Raw genomic sequence first — 15,789 nt, forward strand, 5'->3', positions numbered from 1 at the left:
TATAAGTAAGTTTCAATATTCAAACTTCAACTTACGTACACGTTTACCACTAACCATTTTCAAGAGCACGTCATTAGTTAATGAAGCTATATCGCACTATCCTTATCTTGCTATCCTGTAATGTATTCTTTTTCTTGTCATGTTCTGCTGCAGTAGACAGTACTGTATCTGCAAATCAACAAATCAAAGATGGCAACACCATTGTTTCAGATGGAGAGATCTACGAACTCGGGTTTTTTAGCCCCGGAAAGTCAAAGAATCGATATTTGGGGATATGGTACAAGAAGATATCACCTCGTACAGTTGTCTGGGTTGCTAACAGGCAGACACCGATCACTGATGCATCTGCGGTGTTTGAAGTCGCTACAGAAGGAATCCTGCTGATTCACAGTGGTGGTAGTAGTAGTAATAGATCAGTGATTTGGTCATCAAATTTTACAATATTATCTGTTAATCCGGTGGCACAGCTTCTAGACACCGGAAATCTTGTGGTGTGGGATGAAAGTAGCACTAAAGAAAGTCCACTGTGGCAGAGTTTTGACTATCCTGGCGACACTTTGCTACCAGGAATGAAATTTGGGAAGGATTTGATAACAGGAAGAGAGAGGTTCTTAACATCTTGGAAGAGCCCTGATGATCCTTCTATTGGTCTGTATAAATTTTGGGTAGACACAAATGGATATCCACAGATTTTTTTGGGAGAAGGTGAACGTGAGACCTTGAGGCTTGGACCATGGAATGGTGTTGGCTTTCAAGGCGTTCCTGTGGATAACATGAATCCAATTTACTCGACAGAATTTGTTGTGAATCAGAAGGAAATATATTATAGATATAAACTTAAGAGCACAACTATTCAGAGGCTTCTTTTGGTGTGGGATGGAATGGGACGTCGGTTGCAGTGGATCAAGCGAACCCAAGAATGGGTCGAGTATGCAAATATAGTGGTTGATGCTTGTAGTCGTTATGGACCATGTGGTCCTTTTGGAAGCTGCAGGATGAAAAGTTCTCTTCCTTGCAGTTGTTTGGAAGGTTTTGAACCAAAAGTCCCTGAAGAATGGAATGCAGGGGATTGGTTGAGTGGGTGTAAGCGTAGAAAGCCATTGGATTGTAGGACTCCGGATTTCTTCCATAAAATTTCAGGAGTGGTTTTCCCAGACACACGTCGTTCATCCTACAACGAGAGCATGTCCCTTGAAGAATGTGAGATGGCCTGTAGAAGGGATTGCTCTTGTACAGCTTATGCTAATCTAGATATCAGAAACGGGGGAAGTGGATGTTTGCTATGGTTTGATGAGCTTTTGGACATCAGAGAGTATGATGATGATCAAGAACTTTATATAAGAATGTCAACCTCTCAGTTAACAGGTACCCACATTTTGATCTATATATATGTATATATATAACCGTGAAAAGTGTTGAGCCTGTTGAGTATGTTGTGGGGTGTATCCTCTAAATATCGAAATCTATATACATCAAAATTATTTATTGTGTTTATCATCGCCATACTTTAGTCCATGTGTTGCTTGTTTTTCATTTCCCTTACAGAGTCAGTACTAACATTAGCCTGGATTAAACCACCATGTGTATGCTAGCTAATCTTCTTAGCCATAAAACTTATTAGACATACATAGCAGAAAGCCTGGATTAGGTTGAATGTATTTGCTTTTGAATTGTAACCGCACTAACTATTTTATTCATTAGCAGAAAGCCAATTCAGCTTCAACAAGAAGAAGGGAGTACTCGCGGTGGTGCTCTCTGTTTCGATAGCTGCACTACTTTTGTTTGCTGTAGCATATGCATGTAGAAAGAAAGTGAAGAGGCTTAATAAAAAGGGACGAGGTAAAACAAGCCATTGATTACTCATCGAGAAATGAAATATTATATGTCTTCAAAAGTATGACTTTTGGCATATTCGTGTAACCATGAGAAATTGAAAATGAACTTTTGTAGGAAGCAGGGCACCTACTCTTGATAAAGATCATACGAGTGTTCAGATGGAAAACTTTGATGAGCTACCTTTGTTTAGCCTGCATAAAATAGTCGAGGCTACCAATAACTTTAACATTGATAATAAGATCGGAGAAGGTGGTTTTGGTCCTGTTTACAAGGTAACTTGCCGATTCACTTGAAATAAGATGCAATACATGTCTGTATTGACAATGAAATATTAGAATCATAAGCTCCAATATTTATCTGCAGGGTGTGCTGGAAAACGGGCAAGTAATCGCTGTAAAGCGTCTCTCAGAAACATCTCAACAAGGACTTGATGAGTTCCAAAATGAAGTCATTTGTATTGCCAAACTTCAGCATCGGAATCTTGTGAAGCTCCTTGGATTCTGCATTCAAGGAAATGAAAGGATTCTAATTTATGAATACATGGATAACAAAAGCTTGGACTCATTTTTATTTGGTTTGACTCCCTCTAATGACTTAATTTCAAACCTGTTGTAGCAACACGCATGGACTAATTATTAAGTGGTTCATATTTGGCAGATGAAACCAATTGTTCAATGCTTGATTGGCCTCGGCGCTTTCACATTATCCATGGTATAGCTCGAGGTATTCTTTATCTACATCAAGATTCCCGCCTTCAAATAATCCATAGAGATCTGAAGGCAGGTAATATCTTGTTGGATAGTGAGATGAATCCAAAAATATCAGACTTTGGCCTTGCTAGAAAGTTTGTAGGACAGGATGCCATGGCTAAGACAAAGAAGGTGGTTGGAACATAGTAAGAACCTGTAAAACATTGTCCAAGACAAGGGAACAAAAACAAACAAACGAAAATCCCACTAATCTTTTTTTATATTAAATATACTTGGCTGCAGTGGTTACATTTCTCCTGAGTATGCAGTACATGGATGTTTCTCTATAAAGTCAGATGTATTTAGCTTTGGTGTTGTTGTGCTGGAGATTGTGAGTGGGAAGAAAAACAGAGGGTTCTCTCATGAGGCTCATAGTGATAACCTTCTTGGACATGTAAGTTAATCTTGTAGACTAAAAAGGGCTGGGAACTACTTGTTCTTTAACTTCATCCTTTAGTATATTTTTCTGAAATTTGGTTTCATTCAGGCATGGAGACTATATAAAGAAGACAAGTCCATTGAACTCTTGAGTGCATTTGTACGCAACTCTTGTGTGGTATCTGAAGTACTACGATCAATACATGTTGGATTATTGTGTGTGCAACATCATCCAAAAGATAGACCAACTATGTTGTCAGTAGTTCTGATGCTGATTAGTGAGGGGGTGTTGCCTCCACCCAAACAACCAGCTTTTTTCACCGACGAAAGTTACCGCGAAGTTGATACTGTTTCATCCCATGAGGAATACACGATTACACTTTTGCATGCTAGATAGAAACTCGTTTGTTCAACTTTGTAAAAACATAATTTCAAAAATATAGTGATAACATAGGATCCACAGAAGTTAAAACATATTTCTTCAGCGATGCATGTATGGTACACTCAAGCTAGGCCCTTTCCATGATCAGCGAAACAACATGAAAAACATTTAATCAACAAGAGTAAGCATGAAACTTAGTGAGTTCCCCAAAATACCACATACTAAAATACGCATACAACGTAAACAAACAAAGGCTCTCGGATCTAGTTCTGATCCACCTAGACAAACGCTAAATAACAGCTCCAGTGCATGTTTAGTAATCAAACGACAACTAACGGCTCTAGTGCACGTCTAGTCATCGACGCAAGTATTCTAGGCTCTCAGTTCTAGTGTCAATCCACCATCAAATCCCTTACATACATGTCAAGATATCATACAATCAAGCAGTCAACATACAATAGACTATAGTAACCTACTTGTATAATCAACATCTTATAGTGCAACTACTTCCTATCATACATATGCTATATACTATAACACATAGAATAGTGATATAACTCACATGAGCCAAAAGTTGAAGAATCATAACAACATGTGTTAGGAACCACCTAGATACCGATTAGAAGTCAAACATCAGTCAACAACTTAATTCCTTAAAGTTTGACCAAAACTTAAACTAGTCAAAAGTCAACAGTCAAAATCAATGGAAGCACGCCATGATTAAGATCAGGCATTCCATGCCCACTACACAACAAAAGAGTCATGAAATACCAATAACTCGCCGCGACACTGAAAAGTTGGGTCACAACCTATGTCTTAACAACCTCCTTTTTTTTTTTTTGATCGGTTGGTTAATCGTTAGAAATTAATATCACCAAATTATTAAAATTCGCCAATGCCCAAATTAGAAATTTGGACCCCCTAAGCGACTTAATGGTTCAGTATCCAACTTTATCCATTTCCAAGGCTTAATCTCTTCTAAACTCTAAGTCTAATACTACACCAAAACTCATGCATGACATAAAGGGAAAGCACGCAATCACATTTTTTTTTCTCATTACCTAGGCCCATAAGTCATAATAATCACAAAGAAGGTTTTAGCGTCCTCCAACTCCAAGCATACCAAAATATGGGACCAAAATCTCCTAAATGAGATAAAAACTAGATCTATTGAAATAAAGAACAACATTGGTAATGTATACTCACAAAGGTCCAATAATATGATGAGAATGTTGGATCAAAGCTGCAACCAAACTCCCTTGCACCAATAGTGACCTCCTTCTCCTTCCATCCTTACAAATCATGTAACACCCACTTTTTACTATGGTTGTAGATTGTAATTATTATAAATACAAAATAAAAATATATTACTCTTGAGCAAAAATAATCATCATAAACATGTAGGAAACATTGATATGGTTTTTGTAGATACATAGAACGCGTAAATTCGAATTCATATGAAGAAGTTCTACTTCTTCAAAGTTTCACGGTTAAATCAACACGACTCTAACATATTGTAAAAAGAGAAATTTAGATCAGATGCTTATTAGCCTAAGCAATCTAAAAGAAAGTCGTAGTAGTCATAAAACCAAAAGCGTACATATAAAAAAAACGTCAAAATCTGAATTTGTATGAGCAAGTTATGATTTTTCTAATTAAGTTTCAGTGTATTAGTGCGGACACATAAATCGAAATTCAAATTGGTTGATTGTTAGCCAAAACAATCTAAACGAGAGTTAAAGATCTCGTAAATATAAACCCGTCGATATAAAGATAATCGAGAAAGGATTTCGTATTAAGGAGTTATGAATTTCACATGGACTTTAACAGTTTAAGTCTTCTAAAAATAATAAATAAATAATAAAATGAGAATTAGCAGACGGAGTCTAAATGAAAGTTGTAGATATCGCTGATAGATACACGTGGATATAACTAACGTAAAAAACAGAGCTCATAAGAAGAAGATATATATTCTTTTGAAAAAAAACTGAAAAATATGAGTATGTGCAACACGCCCCAACAAGAGGCATGACATACACACAACCAGCTTTCCAACACGTGTCATCACCTAGACAATGCCACATGGCATCCAATATCACGCAAGAGCGCGACACGCTTGGTAGGTATGTGTTGTGTGCTTCCCCAAAAATTTCCCTATAAAATCCATTTAGAGCCCCATTCCTTCCCACACCATCTCTCAATTCCCTCTCAACTTTTAGGCTCGATTTTTGAGTTCTTTTCTTGTAATTAGTTATATTCATATTCATAGTCGTTATTATGAATGTGTAAATAAGATTAATCGGTAATAACATTCAAATAATGATTGATCTACTTATAGGAGAAGTGTTTAGAATGGTCATGTTGTCTTGGTTGTTGGATTTCAGAAAGCATATATGCCAAAATGCTCCTGCTTCCCAATTGTCCCTCATGGCCGATCCTTATTTAATAGAACTCTCAATATCCGTTGGGATTAGTGAAAAATCTAGCCTTTCATTTACCAAATTCTCATAGGAACTAATCAACTATAGTATTATAGGTTAATACTTGTTAGGCACGTACTCGTCAATTAGATTGACCGGATAGTTGTTAACCGTTTGAGAAGCTGTCAGGGCGAGTTCTTCTCACTATTTTATATACTCTAGTATGTAACATTTGTATGTTAGAATATTGTTCTATGTACTATGAAATTAGGCAATTAGACTAGATTAGTTTGTTGCTTGTTATGTGAATTGTTGCTAAATGTATGTTCTCTTATATGTTGAGTTGAGAGCATACCAGCCTTGTGCTGAAGACCAATAGATTTGGGTAGACTAGATTTTTGCTAAAGGCCAAAGGAAAGTAGACCAACTACATGTTGAAGGCTATATAGGGTGGGCCAACTATATGCTGAAAGGAAAGGTGCAGACCAACTATAAGTTTAAGGCCAATATGTGTATGCATTATATATTTGTTTTGGTATATGGTATCTTGAGGGGATTCACTAAGCCTAGGCTTAAAGTTGTTCAATAACTAATTTCCAGGTTGTTTTTGGAATGAGGAAAAGCTCACGTGTATGACGGTATTCGCATCGAATGCATTTGTTTTAAGACTTCCACTAAAACTCTTTTCAATAAATGTATGAACGTGTAAGACTTCTATTTTAATAAACAAAAATGAAAATGTTTGTTGAAAATCAGGACGTTACAAGTTGGTATCAGAACCCTGGTTTGAGAGAATTGGATGAACACTCATGTTATTCTAGACTCAAACTAAGGATCTGAATATCAAATAAATATTTTTATAAAAAAAATCTTGCAAAAAAGAAGAAAATGGGATGCATACAGTTAGGCAGAGCTCAAAAAAGAAAATGAATCCTAGGATATCCATATTGTTATATTAACTGATATATGTGTTAGAAATGCATGATAGTATATAGCCTAGAGATTTTTTTAGGAATTGTAGATTAGACTTTCCTGATACTTAAGATTTCTTATAGCCTAGAAAATTGCTTGCTATTTACTACTTAGAACCTATTTTGGTGTTGACTAGCTATTCGACATATAAGTTAGGTTGCATTCTCCTAGAATTAAATAGTTTTAGATTTCCTAATCCAGCGCTATTGTATAGCTCTTTTCTGAGTCCAACCATTATAATGACGGATCTCACGGTCGATAGATTGTTTGATTTTAGCAGCATGCAATCGTATTTCATCTCATAACTAGTTAGAGTCAGGAGGAGGTCTTCCTCAGCTAATAGCAAAAGGAATCCTAGGACAAAAGTCTATGAAAAAGTAATTAGGTCCTTATAGTACTGTTTATGGAAAGATACCTAACGATATGGGAGTGATGTGACTTAGAAACATTTGGGCAATTTTGGATCTGCTATGGATAGGTACGAAAGGTAGTATGAGCCCTTACTACCAGAAGCACATGATATATACATGAATCAAGAAAAGTCGCATGATTACTAAGGAACTGAGAGGGGTTGATGTTATTTATAGATAACATGACAAATTTGTATTAATATAGTCCCATTTATGTCTCCATTGTAGTGACGATTACTAGAGCGAGCGGTTCGAGTTCTGGATCTGAAGGCTCAAGACCAAGCGAGAGCGACATACGTGATTGGATAGAGACAGCGGTAGGAGAAGCCGTAAGAAAAATGATTCTAGAATTACCAAGCTAATAACACCTTTTGACGGACGGAATTTGGTAGACCTCCCTTCGAAATGCTTTATAGGAGAAAGTGTCAGACGCCCATATGATAGGGAGAAGGTGGCCAACAAGTCATGTGAAGTAAGGAGATTTTCATTAAAACTAAAGAACTTACCCAACAAGTAAGAGAAAGAATGAAAACTACTTAGATCCGACACAAGAGTTATGCAGATCAACGAAGGTCAGATCTTGAGTTCTTAGTCAGAGATCTTGTACTACTCAAATTTTCACCATTGAGAGGTATCATTTGTTTCTAGAAGAGGGGCAAGTTAGGAACTAGGTATATCGACGCTTTCAAGTTATCGCTAGAGTGGGCAAGCTTGCCTACCATCTGGATCTACCATAAGAGCTTAGTGAGATACAAGATACCTTTCACATATCCCATTTAAGGAAGTGCATTACGGATGAATCTGCAATTGTACCTTTGGAGGATATTCAAGTAGATAAATACATGGAGAAACCAGTAGTAATCCTAGATAAGAAGACAAAAAATACAGAACAAAGTAATTATTCTAATGAAGGTACAGCGGCAACATTGAAAAGGATCATATTGAACTTAGAAACTAGAAGAAGAAATGAGAAACAACAAGTCAAAATTATTTAGTTAAATTTCAGGGTTGAAATCCTTGTAAGTAGGGGAGAGTTTTAACACCCCATTGTTACTATAACCATAGATTGCAATTATTATAAAATACAAAATAAAAATATCTTACTATTAAGTGAAAATAATTGTAATAAACATGTAGGAAATGTTGATATGATTTTTGTAGATATATAGAATGCGTAAATTCGACTTTGTATGAAGAAGTTATACTTCTTTGAAGTTTCACAGTTAACTGGCTCAGTGTATCATAAAAAGTGAATTTTAGATAGGTTTCTTGTTAGCCTAAATAATCTAAATGAAATTCATACTAGTCGTAAAACCAAAATCATGCATGCAAAGAGTGTCCAAATCTGACTTCGTATGAGGAAGTTATGATTATTCCAAGTTAATGCTTAGTGAGTTCCCCAAAACATACCCCACACAATCCACATAATAATATAATCTATATTAGCTATAAAAGCTACATAAACCACATAAACCATGCATACAAACATATAGGGAAGCCCTGGAAACCCTCGAGGGTCTTACTCCAGGTGCCATTGGAACCCCCCCGCATGGTCTTAGTCAAATGCCTCAGGAACCCCCAAGGTCTTGACTAAGGATGCCCTGGAAACCCTCCAGGGTCTTATAACCTAATGTCTCGGGACCCCCCCCCCCCCCGAGGTCTTTACCTAGGATGTCGTGGAAACTCTCCAAGGTCATACACCTACGCGCCCCGGGAACCCCCCCCGAGGTCTTCCATGTAAGTATCATAGATACGAATAGCATACAACATATCATATGATCAACTAGTACAACACATAGCAAGTAAGGGGTTGGCCTTGGTGCCTTTGACCCATTGGTATGGTGAGGAGACTCACCTTTCAAGGAATCTTGAACTGATAAGGTCAATATCAACTTGCAGCTCCAACTCAACTACCTACAATCATCGGGTGACCAATTTTTTCAAAAACCCAAAATACCAGAAATACCCTTAAGGTTAAACTTTGTCAACCATGGTCAAAGTCTAAGTCAGCAGTCAAGGTCAACATCCGATGTTGATCGTAACTCATCGAGTGCATCCAGAAACTCGTCAACTTTCTTCAGAGTCCATACAACCGAAATCTCGATTCAAATCACCGAGTTACCTGAGTAACTCGTCGAGTTCCTTAATGTCCAGAAGACTGAAAACTTGTGTAGACCGAAAACTCTAATCATTCACCGAAATCACTCAGAATCCCAAAAACGAGTAAACCCTATCTAATTCATCGAGTTGGCTAAGAAACTCGTCGAGTTCTTTCAGCCCCTTTTTTGTTCAGTCCTTTCCAGTGAAATCCAAGGCTCCAAACCACATATCCATCCCCTTATGGTGTAGTTACCACGTAAAGTTGCAAACTTTACATTAATGCAAGGCCTCACTAGGCTAAAACACTAAAACTAAGGTTCGTACAAGGTTTAGTACATGGAAAGGGGCCTAAACTAGATAAAGTGGGAAACTTTATGTCCATGGAAACCTAGAGGTGTCTAGATCTGGAACCATATCCTCATGACAAGTCCAAATCCGAGTATGACACCATTTTGCACCAAAAGTGACCATATTCTTTCATAAGATGAGATCTAAACAAATAGAGCTCAAGATAGTAACTTTTTACCTTCAAAAGGATACTAACACCAGGTAGATGTCGGATCTAAGGTCCTTTCCTTACTTCAATCTCTTCAATCTTCAAGTTTCCTTACAAAAAGTACAAGATTCACTCCCAAAGGCTCACACACACTTAAGAAGGCACTGAAGCACAACTAGGATTTCTCTCTAGACAGTTAGGACAATGAGGGAGGCCACAAATGGCCCATAAGTTCCTTAAATAGAGTTTTAACCTCTGAAAATTAGGGTTTTCCTTTACAGTGCCTACTCATCTAGTTAGGCCTTCCAACTAGTCGAGTAAATCCTAAATCCCGCATCCCATAAATAATCTCTACTCGACAAGTTGGAGCTCCCCAACTCGTCGAGTTCCATCCTAAAACCCTAAAATTCTAAAAGTAATTTGATACCTGAAACGAGCGTTGCAAATCTCCCCCACTTGAACTAAACTTCGTTTTTGAAGTCTGCTGATGCAAACAAATATAGGTAGTGATCCCATATCTCATCCTCCGACTCCCATTTCCATTCAGAGCCCATTCGGTGTTACCATTGCACCTTCACTAGCTTCACCTCTTTATTAGGAAGGACCTTGACTTTCATATCCAAAATCACCACGAGACACTCAATATAGTTCAGGCTCTTATCAACTTGAATGTCATCTAAAGGTATAACCGCAGCTTCGTCTGTGACACACTTCCGAAGCTAAGACACATAGAAGGTGTTGTGAATCTTGCTAAGCTCATCCTGCAAATCCAAACGGTAAGCCACCTTTCTCACCTGGACCAAAATCTTGAACGGGCCGATATACCGAAGCCCTAACTTGTCCCTCTTCCGGAACCTGATAACTCCCTTCCATGGCGACACTTTCAGTAAAACAAAGTCCCCCACCTGGAATTCAAGATCCGATCGATGTCGGTCAACATAGCTTTTCTGACGGCTCTGTGCAACTCGCAGCCGGTCGCGTACCTGCTGAATCAACCCGGTAGTCTTGAGTACTACCTCGGTGCTCCCTATGACTCGGTACCTAATCTCACCCCAACAAAATCGGGTCGTATACCTCCGACCATAAAACATCTCAAATGGGGGTCGGTCAATTCTAGCATGATAGCTATTATTATACGAAAACTTTGCTAATGGGAGGTATTCATCCCAACTACCTCCAAAATACAACACGCATGCCCGAAGAATATCCTCGAGTGTACAGAACATCCTCTCACCCTGTCCAACTGTCTGGGGGTGTTATGTCGTGCTGAAATGCAACTGATTGCCCAGTTCCTCATGGAACTTCTTCTAGAATCTAAATGTGAATCGAACATCCCGGTCGAAGACTACTGACACTGGACCCTTTGCATACCCACAACCCCTCGCACGTAAATATCCGCTAATTTCTCTACGGAGATGCTCTCGAAGATCGGAATAAAGTGGACACTTTTCTTTAATCTATCCACAATAATGCATATGGCATCCACACCCATCGTCGTCCTTTATAATTTCATGATGAAGTCCATGGTGATCTCTTCCTATTTCCACATGGGAAATGGTAGCAGCTGAACCTTGCCATGAGGCCGCTGATATTCGGCCTTGACCTTCCTGCAGGTCAAGCACCGCTCCACAAACCAGGCAATCTCCCGCTTCATGCAGGGCCACTAGTAGCTCAGTTCTAACATCCCAATTTTCAAGAAAAAAAATTCATTTTTATATAACGATTTATAAAAACAATTATAAGAAAACGTCATCAAGTCACTTCATTTCATAAAACCATAGTCACATGTCTCAAAACCATATCATAAAATAGTAACAATGTCAGAGTACAATCCCAAGAAGAGGTACCTTGCCGGCTCCTTCCCCTTCGATGAAGAGGTACCTGAAAACAAATCTGAAAACTATAAGCACGAAGCTTAGTGAGTTCCCCCATCATATCATATACCATACATAACACATTCTGTCTAACATATTTGGGTACTAGCTATCCCTTCGGTCCTGTCGACCAGTACCTTGCCTAGCATATTAGGGTGCTAGCCTACCCATTCGGTCCAGTCGACCGGTACATTTCCTAACATATCAGGGTGCTGGCCAACCCCTTCGGTCCTGTCGACCAGTACCTTGCCTAGCATATCAGGGTGCTGGCCAACCCCTTCAGTCCTGTCGACCAGTACCTTGCCTAGCATATCAGGGTGTTGGCCTACCCCTTTGGTCCTGTTAATTTGTAAACTTGCCTAGCATATTAGGATGGTCGACTACCCCTTCGGTCCTGTCGATTGGTAACCTTGCCTAGCATATCAGGGTGCTGGCCTACCCCTTCAGTCCTTTTGAACGGTACCTGGGACTATTTCACCCCGTACTCTACCACATAGCATCCTAGTGCATAAACATATAAGTCATATATTGCCTAGCTTATTTGGATATTGGCATACCCCTTCGGCCCTATCGACTGGTACTGGGTCTATCCTACCCCTCATATCACATATCACATAACATCATAACATACTAGTACATAATCACAATAGATAGCAACATACCAGATAATTATCACCAAGACAATCATCTCTACTACAACTCTTACTAGTGGGCCGGCCTTGGTTCGTTAGACCCACTTCTACTAGAAGGTAACTCACCTCAATGTTGTATAGTAGTTGAATTGTCCTCGGTGCTGGGATCAACTCCTCTCAAACTCCTACACATAACAATTTTCCTTAATTACACTTTCATAATCATAACCCTTTCAAGGGTCAACTCAAGTCCAAGTCAAAATAAAGCCTAACACCGTGGTCAAAGTCAACTTTTAGTCAAAGTCAACATCTGGTTGACTCAACTTGCCGAGTTGGTTTACCAACTCATCGAGTTCCATAATCCACAAAATTTTGGTACTTTGATCCTACTCGTCGAGTTCCCTCCTACATAGTTGGGATGTTTTACTCCAAACTTGTCGAGTTCTCCTTGAGCTAGTCGAGTTCTCCATACAAAATCGGGACCTTTTGCTCCTGACTCGCCGAGTTCATCCTTGAACTCATCAAGTCCTACTTCATATCAGTTGGGACATTTAGCCCTTGACTAGCCAAGTTCTTCCTTGAACTTGTTGAGTTCTTCATCATATCTTTCGGGACATTTGTTTTCAACAAGTCGAGTTCATACTTGAACTCGTTGAGTTCTTTGATCTTCAATTCCAAAATCATATCCATCTTGCTGAGTCCTCCTCTAGACTGTAACAACATAAATTTTCAAACCAAAATATTCATTTTCAAACACAACAAAAAACATGTCACATTTTCACAAAAAATCTCAAGTATCAATTATCAACACATATTTCAAAAATTGTTTATCACAAATCCAGGATCCTCCAAATACATATCTCTAATGCGGGTGTGTGTACAATCAAGTCGGGGCCTTCCTGCGATCCTAAGAAGTACCTAAAACACATAACACATAACACAATAAGCACGAAGTTTAGTGAGTTCCCCAAAATACCACATGCACAAATAATAAGCCTCTAATGGCAATAACTCGGCATGGACCCTCCTGTCTCATCAGTCTCTGTTTGAACCCTCCGTTGTTGTGTCTCAGTGAGGACCCTCCGGTCTCACAACTAGGTTTAGACCCTCCTGTCCTCTCTCAGTGGAAATCCTCTAGTCCCACAGCTCGGGTTGGACCCTTCGATCTGATCTTAGTAAACACAAAATATAGCATATATATCACACAGACAAAATGCATAATATCACATAACTCAAATAAGCACAAAAGACCCTCCGGTCACGCATAGATACCACTCATGGTAAAGTATAGTGAGAAGACTGACCTCATAAGAACTCGGATAATCTCGAACTCGAATCACCGATCTAGCCTCCGCCTATCACAATATGATAATAATCCCTAATTAATAACAACTCTCAATGAAGCTAGACCAACCCTTCTACAAACTCCCAGAAGGGTAAAAGACCATTTTACCGCTCCATGGCCTTAATAGTCCACAAATTGACCAAACACTAAAAGTCAACCAAAAGTGAACGGCAGTGCGTTCGCTGCACGTACCATCTCTCTACGTTGGGCGTACTTGGCTACCATGCAGGCATCAAGGATGCTCGACCCCTACGTTGCGCGTACTAGGATTACGCCTAACGTACGTCCCAGTTTCACTCCTTATACTCATTTCATCTTAATCAGTTAAGAACTTGGCTCATATCACAAATCTGGACTCCCTAAAAGCTTTTACTCCATAAACTCAGTGACTTTAATCCTTTGCATGGATGATAAGGTCACAAACACACAAAACTCTCACTCTCTTAACTCAAAATGCTCATAACTCATGCATGGCTTGATTCCAACATCTAATACTTGATTTTTATGACACTACACCACTGAATACATTCATAAGGGGGTTGATGAGAGTCTTTGGAGCTCAATATCTCATAAAGTCTCCAAATTTTGGGATAAATCCCTAAACTACTCTATTATGATGCACACAACAAAAGAGTGAGAAAGCTTGAAGCTTTATACCTCTATATGAAGCTCCCAACTCAGAGATGCTTAGATCCAAGAGCATGCACTCTCACTCCTTCTTCTCCAAGGCTTCTTCTTCACCCCAAGAACACATAAAATCACACAAAGGCTCTAAAATGCACTCACAAGCTCTAAGAATGGAGGTTTAGGGTGTAAGAGGGTTTGTTGTCTGAGAATGGTGGTCAGGAATGAGGCCATCGTATCCTTTATATAGGGGACTATCCTAAATTAGGGTTTTCACTCTTGGCCTAGTATGCCCAGTGTATTAGGTGGCTTCTCTGTCAAAAGCACGCATATGAGTACGCTGAGCGTACAATCGCGTACGCCCTGCGTACTCATTCACCACCTTTTCTCAATAAAGGGCTAAAATAGACAAGTACTCAGAAGATCAAGGGTTAAAAGGTATACCTGGACTTGGGATGTTACAATTCTCCCCCCTTAGAATCAGACTTCGCCCTCGAAGTCATGATCCGAAAATAAATATGGATGCTGCTCTCACATCTCTGACTCCAGCTCCCAAGTCAACTCAGATCCTCTCTGATGGTACCACTAAACCTGAACTAGGGGCACCTCTTTGTTTCTCATAACTTTCACCTTTCGATCCATGATAGTAATTGGTCTCTCAATGTAGTTCAAGCTCGCATCCACCTGAATGTCCTCTAGGGGTACCACTGCCATCTCATAGACTACACATTTCCTCAACTGGGACACATGGAAGGTGTTATGAATCTGACTCAACTCTGCAGGTAGCTCCAACCGGTATGCTACCTTACCCAATCTGGCGCTCACTTTGAAAGGACCGATGTACCCAGCTTGCCCCGTTTCCTAAATTGGGTCACCCCTTTCCATGGGGATACCTTCAGGAGGTGAAAATCTCCGACCTGGAACTCTAGCTCGGATCGTCGCCTGTCTGCATAACTCTTCTGGCGACTCTGGGTCGTCAGTAACCTCTGTCTAACCTGCTAAATCTACTCAGTTGACTTTAGCACTATATCAGTGCCACCCATCACTCTCTGTCCCACTTCTCCCCAACAAATGGGAGTCTAACACCTCCTCCCGTAGAGAAGCTAAAAGGGAGCCATACCAATACTCGAATGATGGATGTTGTTGTAAGAAAACTAATCCATGGTTAATAAGTGTCCCAACTTCCTCCGAAGTCCATAACACATGCACACAGCATGTCATCAAGCATCTGAATTGTCCGCTCGCTCAGTCCGTCCGTCTGTGGGTGGTATGCGGTACTGGAATGCAAACGCGTGCTCAACTCCTCATGAAACTTCTTCCAAACCCTGGAAGTAAAACGCACGTCTCGATCTGACATTATCAAGGTTGACACTCCATGCCGTGCTACCACCTATCTCACATAAATGTTGGCTAGTCTCTCTGTAGAAGAGCTCTCACTAATAGCAAGGAAGTGAGCACTATTCGTCAGCCGGTCCACAATCACCCATATCGCATCAACCCCACGCACAGTCCTCGGTAACTTGGTGATAAATTCCATAGAAATATGTTCCCACTTCCACTGGGGATTCTCT

The 15,789-nt window shown here is 39.6% G+C and overlaps 1 protein-coding gene across 2 annotated transcripts; it reads left to right on the forward strand.

Moving 5' to 3' along the window:
- The first annotated feature begins 46 nt into the window (after positions 1-46).
- Positions 47-3,437, forward strand: LOC145008705 (G-type lectin S-receptor-like serine/threonine-protein kinase At4g27290). 2 transcript variants are annotated; one of them, XM_078967301.1, is made up of 7 exons: positions 47-1,365; positions 1,702-1,839; positions 1,951-2,108; positions 2,200-2,410; positions 2,494-2,731; positions 2,829-2,979; positions 3,073-3,437. In XM_078967301.1, the coding sequence occupies exons 1-7, from the start codon at positions 81-83 to the stop codon at positions 3,358-3,360; spliced, it is 2,469 nt and encodes an 822-aa protein (XP_078823427.1). In that variant the 5' UTR covers positions 47-80; the 3' UTR covers positions 3,361-3,437. The 2 variants fall into 2 exon arrangements, with proteins under 2 accessions (XP_078823427.1, XP_078823428.1); XM_078967302.1 differs by having other exon boundaries at positions 1,705-1,839.
- The last annotated feature ends 12,352 nt before the right edge of the window (positions 3,438-15,789 follow it).

This window comes from Lactuca saligna, chromosome 8 (assembly GCF_052625555.1).
Source record: "Lactuca saligna cultivar CGN05327 chromosome 8, ASM5262555v1, whole genome shotgun sequence".
NCBI classification, from domain to species: Eukaryota; Viridiplantae; Streptophyta; class Magnoliopsida; order Asterales; family Asteraceae; genus Lactuca; species Lactuca saligna.